Here is a 25,036-nt window from a genome sequence, read left to right on the forward strand (position 1 = left end):
TCACTTTATTTGCTCACCTAGTATTACTATATCAATAGTGTTTGTACATGTTGAAGAACAAGACTTAGACCATCTCCCTATTTCACTTATTCTTACGCTTAATATAAACCTTGCAAGTATTTGTAAAGTACCCCGGTCTTCAAAATGGTTTGAAAAAAAGGAATTGGAAGAGAGCTGATGTCCCTCTCTATGCATTTACACTAACAAACCTGATGTCTGCTATACGAGTTCCCTATCATCTGCTCAAGTGCTCTATACCAGTGAATTACAAAAATAACCTGGATTGCTATTATAATCAAATAACTAATTGTCTAAAAGATGCAGAGGCAGTTGCAGTGCCGCTGCAACGTATTAGATTTGGTACGCAAAAACCTATTTGGTCTTTAGATCCTAATTTAAAAACTTTGAAAAATAAAGCAAAGTTTTGGTTATAAGTTTGGAATGAATGTGACAGACCACCTTGTGGAATTGTATCTGACCTTAAGGTTAAGAGGCGCAGTGAATATAAAAAGATATCTTAAGTCAATGTGTTATCGTGGTATGGATTTTCCTGGTAATCGTGGTTGTTATCGTGGTAAGTGATGTGCGTGGTAAGTGAAGTAGTGAATGTTTCCCTGCATCTGCTTAGCATGGCTGTTACTCGTCTATTTTACCTAATGTTAATTACCGTGTGCATTCTTTGTATACTCATTCTCTTTCTACTATTTTTAGTAACCCCCCTATCTCAGCGTCATTGTATCCCCATTTCCCTTTCATCCGTATTGAAGCAATTAAGAAACTTAAATCAGATAATGTTGATAATGATGGTTTGATAATGATGGTATATCTAGATTTCAGCTTTTATTAGATTGCTCCCCCCCTTATTGAGCATCTACACTTACTTTTCCAAATCAGTATTTGTACTTCTAGTGGACCGGAGAGTTTTTTGTGTGGCACTGTTTCTTCAATTTTAAATAGGGAAAATTTTCCTTTAATTTGCTCTTCTTACCGACCTATTACTATCTCTTGCACTTTTAGTAAAGTTCCGGAGCATGTATTACTACCTTTTGTGGCCAATAATATGCTTGAGAGAGATAACCAGTTTGGATTTAAGCCCGAAGTAGGTTGTCAGCATGCACATCGTTTATTATCTTCTTTGCTTCTTGAGAATTCTTCTAAGAGAAAGAATATATATCTTTGTGCTTTAGATCTGTCAAAAGCTTTTGATAGTGTATGTCATAGTCAGCTTTTTTCTGCTCTTCATCGTTGCGGTGTCAATTCGTTACTGGTAATCTAATTCTTTTCTTCGGCAGAAATCGGCACCAGCTTAGATTATTAAAGGGAAAAGAGGTTTAAGGCAAGGTGGAGTTTATCTCCGACCCTATTTGATTTATGTATTTCAGGAGTTCTGGCAAAGATATCGGCAACCTATCTCTCTAGTTTTTCTGATGTGTCATACCTTGCCTATGCTGATGACCTTCTTCTTATAAGCCGTACTAAAACTGGTCTGGCTAATATAGTTTCTACTTCTTTTTCAGACATAGGCCTTTCTCTTAATGTAGATAAATGTAAAATTTCTTCCTTTTAACAACAATTCTATTACTCTCCTTCGTTGTAGTGGCTTTACTTTTACTCTTGTAGATTGTCTTCGATGGCTCGGTATTTCTATTACTAATAGTCTTCCGAGCTTGCACCAGCACACAGTCTCAGATATTAATATGAAAATTCAATTGGGATATGCTAAGATTATTGCAAATAGAGGTAAATATAATAAATTCGCGTTGGCCAAGCTCTACTCAACATTTTGTGACTGTTCAATTTTTTTTTTGCTTCTGGAATTTTACCCCTTCTTAAGAAGAATGAGTTAAAAACAATCGGGATTAATTATTTTAGATTTTGTAAATTTTTGTTATTTCTTCCATCTTGGACTAAAAACCGGGTATTTATTAATAAATTTCTTGTTCCTGATATTACTGTAAAACTGGAAGCACTACACAGAAAATTTTCAAATACCGCTTGTATACTCGTAACATAGTAATTATACTCGTTCAAATACTCATAACATAGGGGGGAGGGTGTAGAAAGAGTTGTTTGAGCATGAGTATGAAAGACGTTTCCTAAGGCATTGAGGCTTGGAATTGCACTATTTGTGAATTTTAGGAATCCCCTCCCCCTTAAGAAAATCTTACCCCTCTAAAAAGATTATTGGTACACCTCTTTGAGTATATTCACCTATCACAAAGACAATAACCTGCAAAAACTGCAACAACAGTAGTCAAATTCACTTTGAAATTATATTATTTCGAACATAGACATATAAACAACAATAAATTAGATTTCAGTGTAGGTTAAGCTGAAACCATCGTATCTGACGGAGAAATCGCTCACAAAACGCAAGTAAAGCGAGTTTCCGGTGCTTTCAATATCGGCAACAGCACTTGAGCTACTAACAGATTGAATAAGGGGAGCGGCTTCACTAGCATAATCATAGACCTTGAAAAAGAAAAGATTTTGAGATAATTATTGTGCACGAGAAAAACATGTATTAATTGGAAAGTATGTTTAGAGCGGAGGCGAGAGAAAATGGTACGTACGTTAAAGTGGTTAAAAATTGAAGCTAGCTGTTGGTTGGGCGTGGAATTATGATACAGCACGGTTAAATATCATTGAAACATTTAAAGGAGCTAATTCGATTCAAAATTAAAAGTTCTAGGGTCCATTCTAAGAATAAAAAGAGATTGGAGGGAAATCAGCCCGTCTCTCAAGCCGATTTATTTCCCAAACACATCTAGTCAAAACTTTGAGACAACTATTTTGTTAAGCATAGTGGAACAGCCCAGCAACTATGTCTTTGGGGACATTGGGCATGTCAAACCCCACAAGTTTGCCAAACTTTGGATTCGTATAGAAAAAAAAAACGAAAAGATGTAAAATATTTTTTTTTTATGCAAATGACTTTGTCAATAAAAACCAACAAAATTCATCTAAAAAAACTTTTTCCACAAAACAAGCTTTTCATATAAAAGTAAAGAGCTCCATAAGCCAAAAACGGACGGAAAAGTATTCGAGTAGTCATCAAAGCGTAAAACTACCACACATCACTATCAATAAATAAATGAAACTCAAAATGAACAGAAATGAGAATAAATAGCCAAGTCACACTCGAAACGATCAATAATTAACCTTAGTAGGGCTGATAACCCCCATTCCTTATCAAGAACAGAACAAAATTTGCGCTTTACTGAAAACAAAATATCCTTAAATGTTTTCACCTTTTTTAATTAAATAATTAAAAAACTTTTTTTCCTCACTTTTTTTTACCCATTTTTTATTTTAATTAAGAAATATAATTCTATATAATTTTAATTGACAAACTCGGTTACCTTTTTTTTTTCATTAATGACTGAGCTTTTTTATGTTCTTGTGAAGGGATGGGGGTCATCCACCCGATTCATGTTAACTTTTTATTAGTTTTAGTTTTTATAAGCAATCTATTGTAATTTATGTTCGTTTCGAGTCTCATTTAATTGTTGATAGTGATTTGTGAGAGTTTTACGCTTGGAAGATTATTTGACTTTATTTCTGCCCATTTTTTTGGGGTGGGGGGGGGGGGTAGTCTCTCTTGCTCCCCACCTTAATGGGCGCCCATGGTAGTGTCTACAGAGTCCCGTGTTCATGTGGGAAATTTTACACAGGTAGAACCCATCAACAACTTGGTGAACGTTTGTATGAACACAAAATCTCAATAGAATAGTCCCTGAGATTCGAAAATAAAAATGACAACTTTGATTCCGCCTTGGCCCTGCATATTTTTGAAAATCCTACACATTTGGTATTTTTTGAGGAGGCAACTTTAATATCTACTATATATATATATATATAGAGAGAGAGAGAGAGAGAGAGAGAGAGAGAGAGAGAGAGAGAGAGAGAGAGAGAGAGAGAGAGAGAGAGAGAGAGAGAGAGAGAGAGAGAGAGATAGACAGAGAGAGAGAGAGAGAGAGAGAGAGAGAGAGAGAGAGAGAGAGAGATAGAGAGAGACATAATAGCAAAAACATAAAGCAATAAATAATATAACTAAAAAAAAAAAAATATATATGTGTGTGTGTATATCTTATATATATATATATATATAAAATATATTAAATACAGGTATAAAGTATACCCGTATATAAAATATATTAAATACGGGTAAAGCATAAAATATAAAATATAGGGTAAAGCATAAGATATATTAAATACGTAACCTAAACTAGGTACCTCCCCCCCCCCCCCTAAACCCCCAAAAACAACAGTTTAAATATCGTGAACGCAAAGAAAACTAGCTTTTGTATTCCATTTCTCAATAGCAGTCTCTTGCAAATAACTCGTCTGGTGGGTTTCGTCTCTCGTTAGTATATAGAAGTGTCCACATAATGCACCAGTACCTATATATATATATATTTATATATATATATATATATATATATATATATATATATATATATATATATATATATATATATATATATATATATATATATATATATATATATATATATATATATATATATATATATATATATATATATATATATATATATATATATATATATATATATATATATATATATATATATATATATATATATATATATATATATATATATATATATATATATATATATATATATATATATATATATATATATATATATTGCGACAAATTTCCGCAATGATCGATTTTCTCGCATTAAAATGCTTTTGCAAAAGAGCGTATTAGCAATTCCTTGTTAACCACTTTCAGCATTATATTGGAACTTTCAGGTATGTTGAACTAACAAAAAGGCACTATATATATATATATATATATATATATATATATATATATATATATATATATATATATATATATATATATATATATATATATATATATATATATATATATATATATATATATATATATATATATATATATATATATATATATATATATATATATATATATGACCCTTGTTGTTAGAAGTGAAGTTATTGCCCAAAATTTAGCGTCCGTAATTAAAGAACGGTGTTTAAAACAAATATTTAAATTTTTAGAATAACTGCTTTTCAAATTTTAATCTCAATAAGTCAGTTTTCATTCCTATTCTCGATCCGGAGGAAACTGGATATAACAAAAAGGTTGCTTTTGATTTTGTAAGACAGTGAAGGATAAATGGCATAGTTCCACCTCTTTTATTTGACTCAAATGATCCTGATTTCGATCAAGATGAACTTTATGATTACCTTCAAAAGATCAAGACATGGGTCCCAACAAACCCTCCAACTCCCCTGGGCACCACCCAAATTAATCCTCCAATAGAACAGCCTCAACAGTCCCAAGTAATAGGATCGCTAATCGACCCTTTTTTTTAGTAATAACGCCATTCACAAAGTCAGAAAGTGGAAAAATAATTAAGTTTGTTACAAAATTTGTTACAAAGTTACAAAAATTGAGTTTGTTGCAAAGTTAAAAAAATTTCAGTTGTTGTTAAATTGGTCTGATTCAAAAGCTTTGCGTCATTTTTGGCCCATGGTTTGTTTCGCTCCTTTTTTGGGAATCTGGATCCCACGATTATAAATTTGTCAAGTTTAAAAGGTGGATTACTTGTAGTATATACCCCAGGCAAAATAGTAGGGAAAATGGTTGCAGAGTTTGTAGGCGTGGCTCAATTTAAGGAAAAGGGTATATCTATTCTATAGAAGGATGCAAAAATTAGGAAGGTCATTTAGGGTGTCCTTAGAAGCCAGGGATGATGGTGTAGTTCTTGGAAGATTTGCTCTAAATTTATTCAAGAAGTGGATCTGACCGTCCTACAAACGGTATTTGTTAGAGAATAGTGCAGAATTTTTTTTTGTTTAGGTGATGCGTATAAGGTTGCAATACAATATGAACAGATAGAACAGATAGTGGGGAAAGAAGACACGTCTTCTTTTTCCGATGAATTTCTTTCTGCGCTGACGAGGGTGAAATTTGGACTCAATGATAATGAGAAGGCACTGCGAGATGGTACTGATTCCTCGCAGGGCGGTTTGGCTACCCAGGAAAAGGGAGCTGGTTTTGAAGTCCCGTGGGATGGTACTGATTTTCTTGACTGATTCGTCACAATGTCATAAGAGAGTCCAGTTAGTAGAGAAGTCACTTAATTTTGAAGTAAGGATGTGTGAAATGTAGTCCAAAGATAACATTACCCTGGATCTGGAGCATGAGGTAAGACTGCATAAGAGTACAGATTGGTATGAAAATGAGAGTAATTAGTAAGTCTTGGACTTTTTCCAGTTAGAGAAAAGAAAGGGGCATCCAATTAGTGGTCAGGAAAGTGTGATAGGTAGATGAACATAATATTTAGATTAGTTATTAAAATATTATATTTTTGCATTAAATTATTAATAATTTAATTAAAATGCTTTTTGATATTTTTTATTTATTTTAGACTTATATGTGGTTTATTTTGAAAAGGTATAAAAAAAATTAAAAATACTGCGTCATAACCGGCTGATAGTGTTGTAAACGAATGCAGTCTACAACTTTTCAATCTCGACAGAGCCTTAAGCTAAGACCTCGTTATCCATGGTAAGTAAGTTTATTTTCATTTATCCTTCTGTCAAAGGCAAGAAGGTGGTAAGGTTTATATTTTTGACAGTTTTTTTTTTTTTTTTTTTAAAGTTCTTACAGAAGCAAACTTGCCTCTGCAGTGATCATAGATACCCTTTTTATTTGTGTATAAAATCTTTGAATTTGACATAAAATATGGAGATGAAGAAGAAAAATTTTGAGTTTTGACACTAGCTGAGTTTTTGAAAAAAGATGACGCGAATTTAGAAGTTACTGAAGATTAAACATTCATTCTCAAAGAATATAGACTAAAAAAATTACATAAAAAGAGATGTTTGTATAGGGTGTCGCCACGCAAAATATATATGATAATATCTGCTATTTTTAACCTCATTTTTCAGTTACATTTTAAAAAAAATAAGTACCTAATAGCAGTGAGAGTTGGCCTCAGCGATTGGAAACATGTATCAATACCAAATTTACGTAAAACCCGTGAAAGTTTCTCCCCCAAACCAGGTACATATGGTAATGAAATGAAGCTTTTTGATACAACTAAATCTAAAGACTGAGAAACCTCAATAACCCTACTATTATGTTTGGTCCGTCTATTTTCAATTATTTTATCAATGAACTTAATTGGATAACTATTACAAAATAAAATATCCCTCAAGTATAACAATTCTGAATCCAGAAATTCCTGGGAACAGATTTTAAAGGCTCTATCCACTAGTGAAATTACAACCCCCTTTTCACCGACATAGGGTGGCAAGAATGAAAATTTAAATACCTATCATTGTGCGTAGGTTTTCTGTAAATCGAGAAAAGTAAATGGAAATCCCTTTTAATTAATAAAATATCCAGAAAAGGTAATTTATTATTATCCTCAAATTCAACTGTAAATTTAATATTATTATCAAAACTATTTAAATGCTTACAAAAAAGGTCTAAGGAGTACAACCCATGTTTCCAAACGCAGACCACATCATCCATGAACCTACCCCAGAAGCAAGGGGAGATTCTAAAACTGTTTATAGCGGAGGTTTCAATGGCATCTATGAATAGATTTGCCAATAAAGGAGAAAGAGAAGCCACCATAGGTAACCCAAAAATTTGTCTATAAAACTCCCCTCGAAAACCAAAATAAAAAGAAAATTCATTTACCAGCATAATTATTTTCATAATGACATTAATATCCAAACTGGCTAACGTCACATCTTGTATTAAATCAAAGTGTCTTTCTAATTTACTTTTTAAAATATCCTCGCACCTTTTTAAATCACAATTTGAATACATGGACACAACATCAAAACTGCAAAGAATTGAGCTCTCCTCCCACGTGAAATTGCGCAATTTATTAGTAAGATCAGTCGAATTTTTTAAATATGATTTTTGTGTTAACAAAAGTGGACTTAAAGCTACCGACAACCATTTTCCTAATTTTGAAACAGGTGACAGACAAGTTGACACAATGGGGCGGAGGGGGGGATCCAGTCTTATGAATCTTAGGTAGACCATAGATCTTGGGTGCCGAACAACCCCTAGGATAATATTTGTCATAAAACTGTGGGTTAATGTGAAATTTATTTTTCATTAACTCTAATTCCTTTCTTGTTGATTTTACATATTTATCTGTAGGATCAAAATCAAGTTTTTTGTATGTAATAGTGTTCAAAATAATGGAATTCATTTGATTATTATAATCTTCAGTGTTCATAATTACGATCGTGTTTCCCTTATCGGCTCTGGTGATAGTAAAGAATTTATCCTTTTTCAAATCAGAAAGGATTTTAATGTCATTTTTTTGTAAAATGTCTTTACCAATGAAGTTCATATTAAAGGTGTTTAGTTTTCTTACGATCTCAGCTCTGAGTTCTTGAGGAGTATCAACCTTATCTATAGAAGCCATAATTCCTGATTCCACCTTTGAAATTATTTTAGAATAGGAGACTGGTGTTTGAAAACAGAACTTTGAACCTTTCAACAAAACGGCTTCCTGTTGAATATTAAGAGGCTTAGAAGACAAATTCTTAATTGCTGGACCCAGACAATGACGATGATAAAAAACATCTGAATCTTGGAAATTCTCAAACAAAAGTTTATTAAACTTGTCAACCAAACGAACCTTGGACAAATGAAAATCATGGCTAAAAGATCTATTGGCAATTTCATTACTTTGTATAAAAATATCAGATGGATGGCTATTTCTTAAAAAGTTTTCAACATAATTTAAGTCCTTAGACAGTTGAAAACGTCTCTGTTTTTGTTCATAAATTACGTGATTTAAAGCTATTAGGCTTAATTTATTTTTTATTTAAATTCTAGTTGAAATACATTTTTAAGATTCAATCAATTCCTTGCAATTTTTTAAGAAATATCTGGTTTGATTGAGTAAACTTTGCATGGGTTTTAACGTAAAATTTGGTATTGATACATGTTTCCAATCGTTGAGGCCAATGAGTAGTTTTTAAGTTCTGGTAAGGATTTAATTCGGAGAAATCTAGTAAATGGAGTGTATAAAATTCCGTGTTCTTGTGGGAAGTTCTATATTGGTAGGACTCACCAACAATTTGTTGAAAGGTTTATTGAACACCGTAATTCAATAGAAAAAACCCTACAATTAAGCAAGCCTCCAGAAACTTTCGTTTCAGCTTTAGCAGAGCATATTTGGCTTCAAACCAGACCATTTTGTAAAATTTGATGAAGCCTTGGCTATTTCTAATGATAAAGGGTACACCCAATGGGCCAGGGAAGCCATAGAAATTAAAAAACATATGTTTGCTAACCTTTCCATAAATAGGGACACGGGTAATTTAAATATTGACCCAATTTATGATAACCTTCTAAAGAGTGAATCAATTGTCAATAAGGGAGTAAAGATTTTAAATAATCACCAGGGGACTATTTTACCTGTTAGACCAAAACGATTTGCTTCAGTAATAGCTAACAAAAGGATTATTTCGCAACTGAATAATTAAATTAATTTACAGTTTTTTTATTTTTCCTCAGTTACTCTGGTTTCCTAACTGAAGTAACTCTATTTTTGCATCTTTTCCCTACGGGGTTTTTTTTGCGCCAATTGTACATTTTTGTTTTTTTTTTTTTTGGGTGGGGGTTTATTGGTTTTTTGGTTTATCTTGTTTTTTTTTTTTTGTGTGTCTTTCGTGCTGAATAAGCCTTGTTTGTATAAAGGCGAAATATCCGCGTTGTTTTGTTTCTGTTGTTTTTCTTTTCTCTCCACGGGCCACAGTCTCGTTTGTTTGTTTTTTTAGAGATTTTTCTCTTTGTTGGTTTTTTTTCATGGCTGGCCGGTTCGGCTTAAGTTCTTTCATTCGTCAATTGGACGGGCAACAATTAGCCACTTCTGTCAATTATTATTTGTTTTTAGTTAAAAAACATGCAAATCTATTAAATCAAAAAATTTTCTTAAAAAATTGCAAGAAGAAATCAGTGATTCCGAAATCTTTTAAAATATGGAACCATTTTGGAACTGAAAATGAAACAAAATTAAAAAATAAATTAAGCCTTATAGCTTTAAATCACTTAATTTATGAACAAAAGAAGACACGTTTTAAACTGTATAAGGACTTAAATTATGTTGAAAATTTTTTAAGAAATAACCATACGTCTGATATTTTTAAACGAATTAAGGAAATGGCCCTTAGATCTTTTCGCCATGATTTTCATTTGTCCAAGGTTCGTTTGGTTGACAAGTTTAATAAACTTTTGTTTGAAAATTTTCAAGATTCAGATGTGTTTTTTATCCTCGTCATTGTCTGGGTCCAGCAATTAAGAATTTGTCTTCTAAGCCTCTTAATATTCAACAGGAAGCCGTTTTGTTGAAAGGTTCAAAGTTCTGTTTCCAACACCAGTCTCCTATTCAAAAATAATTTCAAAGGTGGAATCAGGACTTATGTCTTCTATAGATAAAGTTGATACTCCTCAAGAACTCAGAGCTAAGATCGTAAGAAAACTAAACACCTTTAATATGAACTTCATTGGTAAAGACATTTTACAAAAAAATTACATTAAAATCCTTTCTGATTTGAAGAAGGATAAATTATTTACTATCACCAGAGCCAATAAGGGAAACACGATAGTAATTATGAACACTGAAGACTATAATAATCAAATGAAATGCATTATTTCGGACACTATTACATACAAAAACTTGATTTTGATCCTACAGATAAATATGTAAAATCAACAAGAAAGGAATTAGAGTTAATGAAAAATAATTTTCACATTACTCCACAGTTTTATAACAAATATTATCCTAGGGGTTGTTCGGCACCCAAGATCTATGGTCTACCTAAGATTCATAAGACTGGATCCCCCCTCCGCCCCAATGTGTCAACTTGTCTGTCACCTGTTTCAAAATTAGGAAAATGGTTGTCGGTAGCTTTACGTCCACTTTTGGGAACACAAAAATCATATTTAAAAAATTCGACTGATCTAACTAATAAATTGCGCAAGTTCACGTTGGAGGAGAGTTCAATTCTTTGCAGTTTTGATGTTGTGTCCATGTATTCAAATTGTGATTTAAAAAGGTGCGAGGATATTTTAAAAAGTAAATTTGAAAAATACTTTGATTTAATATAGGATGTGACGTTAGCCAGTTTGGATATTGATGTCATTATGAAACTAATTATTCTGGTAAATGAATTTTCTTTTTATTTTGGTTTTCTAGGTGAGTTTTATAGACAAATTTTTTGGGTTACATATGGGGGCTTCTCTTTATCCTTTATTTGAAAATCTATTAATATATGACATTTAAACCTCATCTATAAACAGTTTTATAATATACCATTTTTTATGGTGTAGGTTCATGGATGATGTTATGTGCGTTTGGAAACATGGGTTGGACTCCTTAGACCTTTTTTGTAAGCATTTAAATAGTTTTGATAATAATATTAAATTTACAGTTGAATTTGAGGATAATAATAAATTACCTTTTCTGGATATTTTATTAATTAAAAGGGATTTCCATTTACTTTTCTTGATTTACAGAAAACCAACGCACAATGATATGTCTTTAAATTTTCATTCTTGCCACCCTATATCGGTGAAATGGGGGGTTTTAATTTCACTAGTGGATAAAGCCTTTAAAATCTGGTCCCATGAATTTCTGGATTCAGAATTGTTATACTTTAGGGATATTTTATTTTGTAATAGTTATCCAATTAAGTTCATTGATAAAATAATTGAAAATAGACGGGCCAAACATAGTAGTAGGGTTATTGAGGTTTCTCAGTCTTTAGATTTAGTTGTATCAAAAAGCTTCTTTCATTACCATATGTACCTGGTTTGGGGGAGAAACTTTCACGGGTTTTACGTAAATTTGGTATTGATACATGTTTCCAATCGCTGAGGCCAATGAGTAGTTTTTTTAGTTCTGGTAAGGATTTAACTCGGGGAACTTTAGTAAGTGGGGTTTATAAAATTCCGTGTTCTTGTGGGAAGTTCTATATTGGTAGGACTCACCAACAATTTGTTGAAAGGTTTATTGAACACCGTAATTCAATAGAAAAAACCCTACAATTAAGCAAGCCTCCAGAAACTTTCGTTTCAGCTTTAGCAGAGCATATTTGGCTTCAACCAGACCATTTTGTAAAATTTGATGAAGCCTTGGCTATTTCTAATGATAAGGGGTACACCCAATGGGCCAGGGAAGCCATAGAAATTAAAAAACATATGTTTGCTAACCTTTCCATAAAGAGGGACACGGGTAATTTAAATATTGACCCAATTTATGATAACCTTCTAAAGAGTGAATCAATTGTCAATAAAGGAGTAAAGTTTTTAACTAATCACCAGGGGACTATTTTACCTGCTCGACCAAAACGATTTGCTTCAGTAATAGCTAACAAAAGGATTATTTCACAACTGAATAATTAAAGTAATTTACAGTTTTTTTATTTTTCCTCAGTTACTCTGGTGTCCTCACTGAAGTAACTCTATATTAGCATCTTTTCCCTACGTGGATTAGTTTGCGCCGATTGTACATTTTTTTTTTTTTTTTTTTGTGGTGGTTTTATTGGTTTTTAGTTTTATATTGTTTTTTTTTTTGTGTCTTTCGTGCTGTATACGCCTTGTTTTTATACAGGCAAAATATCCGCGTTGTTTTGTTTCTGTTGTTTTCCTTTTTTCTCTCCACTGGCCACAGTCTCGGTTGTTTGTTTGTTTTAGAGATTTTTCTGTTTGTTGGTTTTTTGTCATGGCTGGCCGGTTCGGCTTAAGATCTTTCTTTTTTCTTAAACAAAATGTATAATTTGTTGCACTTGTTATACATTTTTTTTTACCCATATAACAATTTTAACTTAAGATAAAACATAAAACTACTGAAAAACGAATGAAAAAAAAAAAATTAAACTGTAATAAAATCGTTAATTATATATAGTGGAAAAAAGCAGTGTTGGATTTAAACAAAGTCCAATAATAGGCCGCGCGCTAGCACTGCCAATGTAAAGAACGATGTGGGCACAATTTTTTTTTTGTTTTTTTTTCTACATACCGGGGCACTTCGTACCGAACGAGTTGTCATAGAAACTTCGAAAAGGGCTCATTCGATTGCAAATTGGAGTGGCTATTGCCCTTTTTAATAGTCGAAAGTAATTGAAGGGCAACTAGCTCCCCCACGCCCATCATTCCCCCAAACACATCCAATCAAAATTTTGAGATAGCCATTTTGTTCAGCGTAGTTGATTTCCAGATAAAAAATATCTTTTTGGGGAGGACACTCCCCCACAACCCACGGGGAAAGGGTTTTAAGTTCTGCCCTGGCGGCATATAAGGTTTTTATAGAAGGCGTTGTCGTAGAAACTTCAAAAATAGCTCATTCGATTGGAAATTCCAACGGCTAAGGTCCGTTTTATTAGCCAAATTTGATTGGAGGTAAACTAGCCCCCCACGCCCATCAGTCCCCCAAACACATCCAATCAAAATTTTGAGATACCAATTTTGTTCAGCGCAGTTTATTTTCAGATAGAAAATATCTTTTTGAGGAGAACACTCCCCCAAAACCATCGGGGCAAGGGTTTTAAGTTATTCCCTGGGCGCATATAAGGTTTTCACAGAAGGCGTTGTCGTAGAAACTTCAAAAAAGGCTCATTCGATTGGAAATTCAAAGAACTAGTGCCTTTTTTAATAGTCGAAAGTTATTGGAGGGCAACTAGCCCCCCCCCCCCCCCACCCACGCCCATCATTCCCCCAATCACACCCAATCAAAATTTTGAGATAGTCATTTTATTCAGCGTAGTTGCTTTCCAGATAGAAAATATCTTTTTGAGGAGGACAGTTCAGTTCAGTTCAATATGGGTTTTAATTCAAAAAAAATATATAAAAATACACTTAACTTAGTTCCTTGTGCATTGATGCACGTTTTGGCCCGTAATAATTGCACACTCTAAATACAGCGTGGCCTCCTGTCCTCTCCAATTTCCACCCCGAACCGCCATCAAATAACAATAAATTTAATACAACTTCTCCTCCGCTCACACCCCTTGAATTATCAAACTAAAATATGATAATTATTAATAATATTGAAAAATTCTAAACATAATAATAATAAATATAGTAAATAAATATTTAATCTTTTAGATATTTTTTACATTCTTTTTAAAAGAGCCAAGAGATATATATGACTTCACCTCCTGTGGAAATGCACTTCACTCTCTAGCATACGCAATTCTAGGAAGAAATTCTGACATAGATGTCGGCGTTGGGGGTATGTAAGTGTCTTATGAAGATCGTTTATTTAAACTATGGATGTGCGATGCCAGTGTAAATAAGCCCTTAAATGGTGATGGGAGTGTTTCTGAAAAATATTTAAAACAAAAAACGGTGCAAGATAGTCTGTAAAGGGATGTCATTGATAGTCTGTTCGGTGCTGGGCCTAAAATTTGAAGTGCTTTATTGTGAACTGAGTTTAGTCTCTGTAAATGTGTCTTGAAATTAGATTTCCAAACCGTAGAACGATATTGAATGCGAGGCTTTATAACTGCATTGTAGCTCCGGATCAGTATTTTTTTTAGCGAAATGGTGACTGAGTTTTCTGAAGATTCCAAGCTTTCTTGAAAGCTTCGTCTCGACACTTGTAATGTGGCGTCTGAACTAGAGGATTTCTTTAATTAAAACCCCTAGGTAACGAACGTGTCCTTTTTCTGGTCTCTTGATAAGTCCACGAAAGGTTTCAATACCAATCACATCAGGAGCCAGCGAATCTATACGTGAAAAAAATAAAACATTCGATTTGTCAATGTCGATGACTAGACGATGTGCGTCCATCCACAGGTACGTTTCTTCAAGAATGTCTTGTAGCTTCGTTTTGAGAGACCTGATGTTCCATTCTGAGCTTGCCATAAGTGAATCATCCGCAAATGCCGTTAGTTCGTCCTCGGCTTCTACTATAGACCCCGGCTTTCTTAGACCAGTAGGCTTTCTTTGACCTCCGGATCTTCCATGCTACTAAAAACTGGTTGGAGAAATACAGAGATAGAAAATGAAGTTAAAGTGCCACTAGCACACAACAGTACCACCGGATTCCATAAGGATAACCCTGAAACATAAAACATAAGGTGACCAAGGATATTTTTTTTTGTCATTTATGCACAAATCAAATTTAAACATATCTATTGAATAGCTAATGCATCTGTTGAAACAAGGCAGAAGAATGACATATCGTAACTTCTTTTTCTGAACAAAATTAACATTTAATTAGTTTATAAGCAAAATCATTTTCTAGGCAGAAGTTAGATAGTCTTATACAGATTGTTTTTTATTCAAATTCCGCATATCTTTGCTTGTAATAGTAATTTTGGTAATTTTATATGATAAACCCCCTACCACTCAAGTTGTTCATTCATTGACGCATTATAGAACCAGTTTTTTTAGTTAGTTCCTTTCAGAGTAGCGTGAGACAAGACAAAGAGAAATGACAGAATAAACTGAAAATGTATAATTTGGGCTATATATTTGCACATTAGGAGGGTGGTGGTGGTGATGGTAAAGTATTCGGACAGTGTGAAGTTAGAAAGCAATTTTTACTGCACAATATGCAGAATAATCGTACCTAACACATTAGGCATGCAGACTCGCTATACTCCCCCTCCCCTTACATGCAAATAGAAATCCCAAAAGATGTTCCAGAGTATTATATTTTAAATGACTGTAGTAACCTTAATTAGGATTGACTGTCCGTGAAACATATTTGAAGAATATTAGGTAGGGGGTATATCATACAAGTACCGTAATTTTTTTGGAAATAAATATCTTATCTGAGGGTGGGGGGGTCAAAAGGAAAAAAAATCCAATGTTTTCAATAGACGTTCTTTTGACAAATTCAATACCTTAAAGATATAATATCAATAATCACACAAGACTGTTCCAAACCCCTCCCCCTCAGTAAACATGGTTTAAAATTATGGTTTCGGCAATATTTCTAAAAACCGGCTAATACCCTTCCAAAATCAAACCTCTGATGCCACCTCCAGCTCAATAAATATGCTGGTTCTGCCCACCTACTATTTTACTACATCACTATTTACTGAGTACTATGTATAGGATGCAACATTTGTCGAGCCAGAATTTCTATGGCTCTCATTACAAAATCCTGTAACAATTTTAGTTTGCCCAGACTTCTACTAAAGCTTCCTGACTTCAATTTTAGTCAAAAGGTATATCCAGTGAAACAGGAGCAGACAGCTGATGCCAGGAGCTGTGAAAACAAAAACATAATTCGCTGTGTTCGCTCCTATGGCAAGAAACTGTTTGCATCTTCTGTCAGCAATCAATTTTCAAATGACTTCTAAGTGCTCCGGCTATTTTAATATCCAAAGTACAAGAAGGGAAATTGTTTTTTTGTGGGAACGATAAATCCATACTGCGAAACCGCACAGCGGTCAAATACACCTTACCTTCGACCTAAGATTCACCATAGCTAGGACTAGCGCACAAAGCCTCAAGAGACACATCGGGACCAATATACAGACATAGCATCCTCCCATCTTAGTTGAAGAGACAGCTCCTGACTTCTCAGGTCCCGGTTGTAGTGGGTTGTCTTGGTCAACCTTATTGCGCCTTCTTCAGGGTAACACTCACATGTTATATTTTTATAATAAATCTGTTTTTTTTTTTTTTTTCAAGCATTAACACCCACACAAATTCAGATGTATGCAGTTTATTACGAAGGCCATTCAATAAGTAGCGGGTCAAATCACGCCCTCAGTCAAGAGTCCAAGACGTTTCATTGGAGTGAAAAGGCTTACTTTTATGTGAGCATGTCACTAAAATACTGGCTGTTAATGGCTCGTCGATTTTCAAGATAGTCACAATAGATAGGCTCCTGTGAATTCCAGAACACTGTAAGCATACCTTAAGGCCTGTCATTTCAACAACACATCGTGGGCTCAACGTGTTACTTTTCTCTATAACAATGGGCGCCTACATGTGGTACTGCTAAATCCAAAACAGTTCAAAACGGGGATAGGATGCCCTTCCAAATCCCCCCAACTGCCCTGCTCTCTTCCATCAGACTTCGATTTGACAGGGCCCCTTAAGGCTCTACCCAGAAATCAATTTTGATCCAATGCAGAAGTTAAAAATTAGGTGCAAAAGTGGCTTCGAGATCAATTCAAAGAACTTGATGATAGCAGGCATACAAAAATTAGAACAACGACGGGACAAGTTTATAAATGTTGCTGGAGATTGCATTGGAACTTTTAAAATGATTTAATAAATAGTTTTGAGCTACAGCAATTTGTCTCGTTAGTTATTAAATTGCCATCGCAATTAAACCGTCTACAGCTTTAATTAACAAATTTTCTCCCTGAAATATTGGCAAGTAGAGATTTTCATGTAAAATATTGACCAAACTCGGGGGTTTGTCGAATTGAAGACCAGTGATGCAGTTTGCAGTAGAACGTATTTCGAGTTCCTACCCCATCCATTTTAGCGACTTATTGGCTTATTTGCCATAATTGGCTGGTGAAAAGTTAAAATTCCAAGAATCTAGGAGTATTTGAGCGGAGATCTTTTCATTAATTTTTTATACATTTGTTAGCGAAATCGTTACAGAAATTTAGGGAATAGTCGCACGACATTTCGGCAAGTCCCTCTTCTAGTCCCCCCAGCCTAAGTAGTTGGAAAATCGTCAATTTTTAAAATAGCAATAAAAAAAAACTTCAAATCAAACTTCTCGGAAGAATTTTTAAAAAGCAACACATGTTAAAAATGAATAAAAAACAGAAATTGAATTCAATTCTAACGATCCAAGCACAGTCAGATTTCAAAGCGCTTTCACAACATTTTTTTTTTTTTTGCCAAGTAATTACCTCTTAAACATAATATAAACAGTGATGATCAGGGGCGTCCCGAGGGGGGGGGGGGGCAAACCCCCCCCCCCAGCTTTTTGGCATCCGGTAAAATTTTTACCAAAGGCGGAAATTTCGGCAGTTGCAAAATCGGCCGAAAGTTAGCAAAATTCTTGATTTCTGCAGAAAATTCGGAATAAATCAGGTAGCGATTCGGTAAAAGTTACCAAGATCGCCCCCTCCCCTCCCCAATAAAATGAGCCTCAGGAAGCCCCTGGTGATGATGGTGAGGAAATAAGCGGGTCTGATAGGCATCAATCCACCTGACTGTGCTGAGCTGGAAAATAGCCAATAATAAAGACTTAGATTTATATATTTTTTGTGTTTATTTTATTTTTGCAGTTTTAACTTTACAAAAATGAGAGAATCATCATTGCCAAAAAAGTACAACAGACAATGCTCATTTTTAACCGTTTTTTTTTTTTACTTTTTATTTGGTCAATTTTTTAACCAAAAATTAAATTTTTACCTGGCCTAATTTCAGCTTATTTTGAATTCTTCGAGTTATGTTGGGTACTGCTACACTGCCAAAGGCGATAGTACTTGGACTTAGGTTTATTTAGACATATATTCAACCACAAAGCTAATTTTTCTAGTCTTAAGAAACACACAAAAAATAAAAAATAAACATATTGAATCTCTACAACTTCCACAATATAAGGAATAAATAAGTTCCATACCGATTTGTCTTGCATTTCACGAGACCTAACTTTTAGTTTTAACCTAGTTCGGACATTCACAGCTACATCTAGTGGTAAGATTTCGCGTTGCTGAGGTAAGGCAAACAATGTTTCCCCAGAAGAAATTACTAATTGGTCACGCCCATCTCGTAATGAGTCAATCTTCAGATTTTGTCGTGTTTTGGAGCACTTCCTTTTACGATTACTACAGCCCTTTTCTGAACAGCCAGTTTTGTCACACAAATGGCTGGTACCCTGGACGAATGAGCCCCAAACAAGTGCAACGTCTTTGATTTGCAGTCTTACATAAGCCAGATAGGGGGTTTTTACACTATCGCACCCAAGTCAACGTATAGCAAAATGAGTTTAGACTGATGCGTTGCCGGCTTTTATTAGGTTATCAACACGCTTGGTAAACGTACAATCAGACGTAAATTTATACCACCCAAATGTGTATATTTGGAATTTATACTAATACTTATTATACATTTTTATATAAATAAAATGTAATTGCATGATACTTGTGAAAATCAAAACAACGAAAATTTTTCAGCGAAATTTTTATATTTATAATGTATAATAATATTTATTATATATTATATAAATAACATTTCAATACATGATATTTAAAATTTATATTAGATCCAAGATTAAGCGCCAAAGCTTTCCTTCTATTCTTGACTAAACATGGTTATGAATAAATATATTTGACTACAAACGGTTATGACTAATATTCTTGACTAAAATATAATTAAACATAAAAGAGTAACATAAAATAAATTAAGGAATCAAAAATTTTTCGGGCCTAAAGATCACATCTGACATTGTTATGTTTCTTAGATACACAAAAACTGTTTACTAAGCTGCTGTCAAAGGGCAATGTAGGCACCATTATATTTTTATCCTACTGAACTACATTTCACTGCTGATCCTCCCTTTGAAAATTACTTAGCCAATGATTTTTGCTATTATCTCAGAAATTTGGAAATGTCAGATGCAATCTTTAGGCATGGCAGTAACAAAGTATAGACCAACATTATAAGTTACTTCGAACGATTTGAAAATATTACCTGCCATTCTTGGACTCCCTCCACAGATATCGTTGTAATATAGGAATAAACATCTCCAAGATAATAAGCTACACAAAACAGACATGGAAGTACACCAAAGATGAGAGTGCCGTTGACGAATCGTGTGATCATTTTTACATTATTTTCTCGGGTCGCTGCGAGGCCAAAGAAAATTGATATAAGGCTGAAACACCAAATATACTCCCAATAAAGAGGCTAGAAGATAAAAACATAACATAACAAAAATCTGATGAAACAATTTAAAGGATGGAGGGCCTTCAAAAAACGGGTTAAAGAGTAAGGTTTCGAATAGAATGGAAAGGAGAAGAAGCATCACCAGTTGAAGTGCCCTTAGGCACCTTGGTGCAGGGATGAGCTTATAATAGCGTTATTTTTTTTTTCAAAGCAAAACCGGAATGGAATCTCCTTGACCTTCCTGGTTACGGTTATCTACTAATTTAAACAACTTAGTATTCTTAACATTAAGTTTAAACCTGTTAACAAAGTAGGAAATCATTAACGAGCTGTTAGTTTACGAATTCTCAACATATAAGTTCTGCATTTATAGGAGAGTCGGATTTTTTTATTTATTAACCTTTCCTGTAGATATTCTATAAGCCAGCTTGAAATAAACCTGAGACCAATTATTTCGCACCATCTACCAGCCTCAAGTCAGGCAGGTCCTGCTCTTTCAAAGTTTAAGCCTCCCTATCTCCAAAGATTTTCCGGGCATGTGCTACCAGATAAGCCACCCAAAATTAAAATTATTTCAGGAGTAACAGCAAATTGCCTAACATATAAAAATTAAGACACTTATTCCTAACTTCAGTGTAAGACCTCTATATAAGGGGCTCAAAACCCAGTCCAACGACTTAGTGAATACTCTCCTGCTTGGTGTACCAACGAGTGATGTAATGATGAATTTTTTCGGTAGTCCAAAGAAACTTCATCTCTCACTGTCATGACAATGCACAAATACATTTCCAAAAGTGTCACCAATAGTGCTTGTTTCATAGTTCAAGTATTTGTCTTTATCAGCATTCAATAAAACGAAAACTCTTTTATGTGCACATAAAAGACTGAAAAAAAAACAAATGAATTTACTGAAAAAAATGGGCATTGTCAGTTTAATATACATAAGCTGATATTTATTCCTTAAAATCATAATTAATTTTTGATTTCTTAGTTATAAAAAATACAAGCATTTAAAAGAATTTTTTCAGTAAAGTACAAAGTATATTCTGGCTTTTAGAAAGCATAGGGGTTTTGAACCCTACTCATATTAATTTCTGCTCGTTTTGAGTTTGACTCAGTTATTTATTTTAATTTCTGTTCGTTTTGGGTTTCATTTATTTAATGATAGTGATTTATGATAGCTGCATACCTGATAGATTATTTGATTCTATTTTTGTTAATTTTTGGTTTGGTTTAATGGAGTTCTTTACTCTTTTTTTTTGAAAAACTTATTTTGTTGAAAATTTTTTTAAAATTAATTTCTGTTAGTTTTATATTTACATAGTCCTTTTCAGGGAGAAAGACTGAGCCTCTTCTAAAGTTAAACAACCATCCCTTCAATAAAAACCTTAAATACCCCTGGGCATAACTTACAACCCTTGCCCCTAATTTCTGGGGTTTGTTTACACCCCAAAACCCTTGTTATATGATATTTTGACTACTTTGAATAGAATGGCTATCTCAAAATTTCTATTAGATGCATTTCGGGATAATACGACTTGTGTGTGTGTGTGTGTGGGGGGGAGGGAGCTGCCCTCTGATCATTTTAACACTTCTGATTACCAATCCAATGAGCCCCCTCCGAAGTTTATGTGACCAAGCTTTCTATAAAAACCTTATATGCCCCCAGGACATAACTTACACCCTTGTCCCGAAGACTGGGGGATTGTTATAATCAAAGACATAATTTCCTTTCAAATACGTTGAACAAAATGGCTATCTCAAAATTTTTATTGGAAGTGTTTGGGGAAATTATGGGTGTGAGAGGGGTGTTAGTTATCCTCCAACCACTTTTGACTATTAAAAAGGGCACAACCCCTTCTAATTTCCAATCGAATGAGCCCGCTCAATGAGTCATCGAATGAGTCATCTCAATATCCAGTCGAATGAGCCCTTTTTGAAGCTTCTACAATAAAACTTTTTTATAAAAACCTTATTTGCCCAAAGAGCATAATTTACGACCCTTGTTCTGAGGGCTATGGGGGAATTGTCATCTTAAAAGACATAATTTCCAGATCTTTCAACTACGTTGAACGAAATGATCATATCAAAATGCTGATCGGAAATGTTTGGGGAAATGATGGGCGGGGGGGGGGATTTTTCCTCCAATTACTTTCCACTATTAATAAGGGCAATAGCCCTCTCAATTTCCAATCGACTAAGCCCTTTTTGAAGTATTTTACGACAGCTCTTTCTATAAAAACCTTACTTGCCCTCAGGACATAACTTACAACCTCAGCCCTGAGGGCTGGGGGGGATGACATACTCAAAGACATAATTTCCAGACCCTTTAACTATGTTCACAAAAATGGCTATTACAAAATGTTGATTGGAAGTGTTTGAGGAAATAATGGACAGGTGGGGGGGGGCATTCGCCCTCCGATCGCTTTTGACTATTGATAAGGGCACTAACCCTCTCGAATTCCCATTCGAATGAGCCCTTTTTGAAGTTTCTACGACAACACTTTCAATAAAACCTTAAATGACCCCAGGGCACAACTTACAACCTTTGCCCTGTGGGCTGGGGGGGGGGGTCTGTGATCCTCAAAGACATACTTTTCGGACCTTTCCACTATGTTGAACAAAACAGGTATTAAAAATTTGGATTGAAGGTATTCGGGGAAATAGTGGGCGTGAGAGGGGGGTTAGTTGCCCTCCAATCACTTTCGACTATTAAAAAGGGCACTAGCCCTTTCAATTTCCAATCCAATGAGCTCTTTTTGAAGTTTCTACGATAGCCCTCCCTATAAAAACCTTATATGTCCCCATAGTATAACTTACAACCTTAGCCCTGAGGGCTGTGGAGGGGGAGGGGTTGTCATACTCAACGACATAATTTCCAGACCCTTCAACTATGTTCAACAAAATGGCTATATCTACGTTGAGCAAAATGGCTATCTCAAAATTTTGATTGAATGTGTTCGGGGAAATGGTGGGCGTGAGAGGGGTGTTAGTTGCCCTCCGATCACTTTCGACTATTAAAAAGGGCACTAGCCCTTTCAATTTCAAATCGAAATGAGCCCTTTTTGAAGTTTCTACGATAACACTTTCTAAAAAAAAACTTATATGCCCCAGAGCATAATTTGCAACCCTTGGCCTGTGGGTTGTGAGGGGGGGGGCTGTCATCCTCAAAGACATAATTTCCAGAACTTTAAACTTCGTTGAACAAAATGGATATCTCAAAAATTTGATTGGATGTGTTTGGGGAAATGGTGGGCGTGGAAGGGGGGTTAGTTGTCCTCCAATCACTTTCTACTATTAAAAAGTATACTACGTTGAACAAAATGGCTATCTAAAAGTTTTGATAGGATGTGTTTGGGGATATGGTGGACGTAAGAGGGGGGGGGGGCTAGTTGCCCTACAATCACTTTCTACTATTATAAAGGGCACTAGCCCTTTCATTCTCCCATCGAATGAGCCCTCTTTAAGTTTCTATGACAATCCTTTGTATAAAAACCTTAAATACACCAAGGGCATAAATTACAACCCTTAACCTCAAGTCTGTGGGGGGGGGGTTGACATCCTCAAAGACCTAATTTCCAGAAATTTCAACTACGTTGAAAAAAATGGCTCTCTCAAAATTTTGATCAGATGTCTTTTGGAAAATGGTGGGCGTAAGAGGGGGGTTAGTTGCCCTCCAATCACTTTTTACTATTACAAAGGGCACTAGCCCTATCAATTTCCCATCGAATGAGCCCTTTTTGAAGTTTCTACGACAACTCAATCACTAAAAACATTATCTGTCCCCAGGGCATTACTTACCACCCTTGCCCTGAGGGGTTTGGGGGATTTGTCATCCTCAAATAAATAATGTCCAGAACTTTAAACTACGTAGAACAAAATGAATATCTCAAAATTTTGATGGGATGTGTTTGGGGATATGGTGGGCTTGGCAGGGGGGTTGGTTGTCCTCCAATCAATTTTTACTATTAAAAAGTACACAAGCCATTTGAATTTCCAGTCGAAAGAGCCCTTTTAGAAGTTTCTACGACAACACTTTTAATAAAAACTTATATACCCCAGGGCATAACTTACAACCCTTACCCTGAGGGCTGTGGGGGGTTGTCATTCTCGAAGACCTACTTTCCCGAACTTTTAACTATGTTGAAAAAATGGCTATCTCAAAGTTTTGGACTAGATGTGTTTGAGGAAATGGTGGGTTTGAGAGGGGGGTTAGTTGCCTTAAATTACTTCCAACTATTAAAAGGGCACTAACCCTTTCGATTTCCAATTGAAAGAGCCCTTTTTGAAGTTTCTACGACAACACTATCTATAAGCCATATATGCCCCCAGGGCATAACTTACAACCCTTACCCTGAGGGGTGTGGGGGGTTTGTCATCCTCAAAGATATGATTTCCAGAACTTTAAACTATGTTGAGCAAAATAGCTATCTCAAAATTTTCATTGGTTGTGTGTGGGGACCTGGTGGGCGTGAGAGGAGGGTTAGTTGCTCTCCAATCACTTTCGACTATTAAAAAGGGCACTAGCCCTTTCAATTTCCAATCAAATGAGCCCTTTTAGAAGTTTTCTTCAACAAAACTTTCTATAAAAACCTTATATGTCCCCAGGGCATAGCTTACAACACTTGCCCTGAGGGATGTGGAGGAGTTGTCATCCTCAATGAAATAATTTCCAGGACTTTCAAGTAAGTTGAACAAAATGAATCTATCACAATTTTGGTTATGTGTTTGGGGAAACGGTGGGCGTGGAAGGGGGGTTAGTTGTCCTCCAATCAATTTCTACTATTAAAAGTACACTAGCCCTTTGAATTTCCAGTCGAAAGAGCCCTTTTAGAAGTTTCTATGACAACCCTTTTAATAAAAAATTATATCCCCCAGGGCATAACTTACAACCCTTACCCTGAAGGCTGTGGGGGGTTGTCATCCTCAAAGACCTAATGTCCAGAACTTTCAACTAAGTTGAACAAAATGGCTATCTCAAAATTTTGATTGGATGTGTTTGAGGAAATGATCGGCTTGAAAGGGGGGTTAGTTGCCTTAAATTACTTCCAACTATTAAAAGGGCACTAACCCTTTCGATTTCCAATTGAAAGAGTCCTTTTTGAAGTTTCTACGACAACACTATCTATAAGCCATATATTCCCCCAGGGCATAACTCACAACCCTTGCCCT

At 34.7% G+C, this 25,036-nt stretch overlaps 1 protein-coding gene across 1 annotated transcript in view; it reads right to left on the minus strand.

The window, feature by feature from the left end:
- Positions 1 to 2,259: 2,259 nt before the first annotated feature.
- The window catches only part of LOC148939047 (protein jagunal-like), a 31,252-nt gene continuing 8,475 nt past the window's right edge, over positions 2,260 to 25,036 (minus strand). The window contains exons 2-3 of the mRNA XM_089107325.1: positions 19,670 to 19,885; positions 2,260 to 2,472 (exon numbers count right to left, since the gene is read on the minus strand). Coding sequence (XP_088963451.1) covers positions 2,311 to 2,472; positions 19,670 to 19,885 — 378 coding nt within the window. The 3' untranslated portion in view covers positions 2,260 to 2,310. The remainder of the gene's footprint in view (positions 2,473 to 19,669; positions 19,886 to 25,036) is intronic.

The sequence above is a fragment of the Artemia sp. Qi Xiang Cuo genome, unplaced genomic scaffold (genome assembly GCF_049724085.1).
Source record: "Artemia sp. Qi Xiang Cuo unplaced genomic scaffold, ASM4972408v1 HiC_scaffold_22, whole genome shotgun sequence".
Lineage (NCBI taxonomy): Eukaryota > Metazoa > Arthropoda > Branchiopoda > Anostraca > Artemiidae > Artemia > Artemia sp. Qi Xiang Cuo.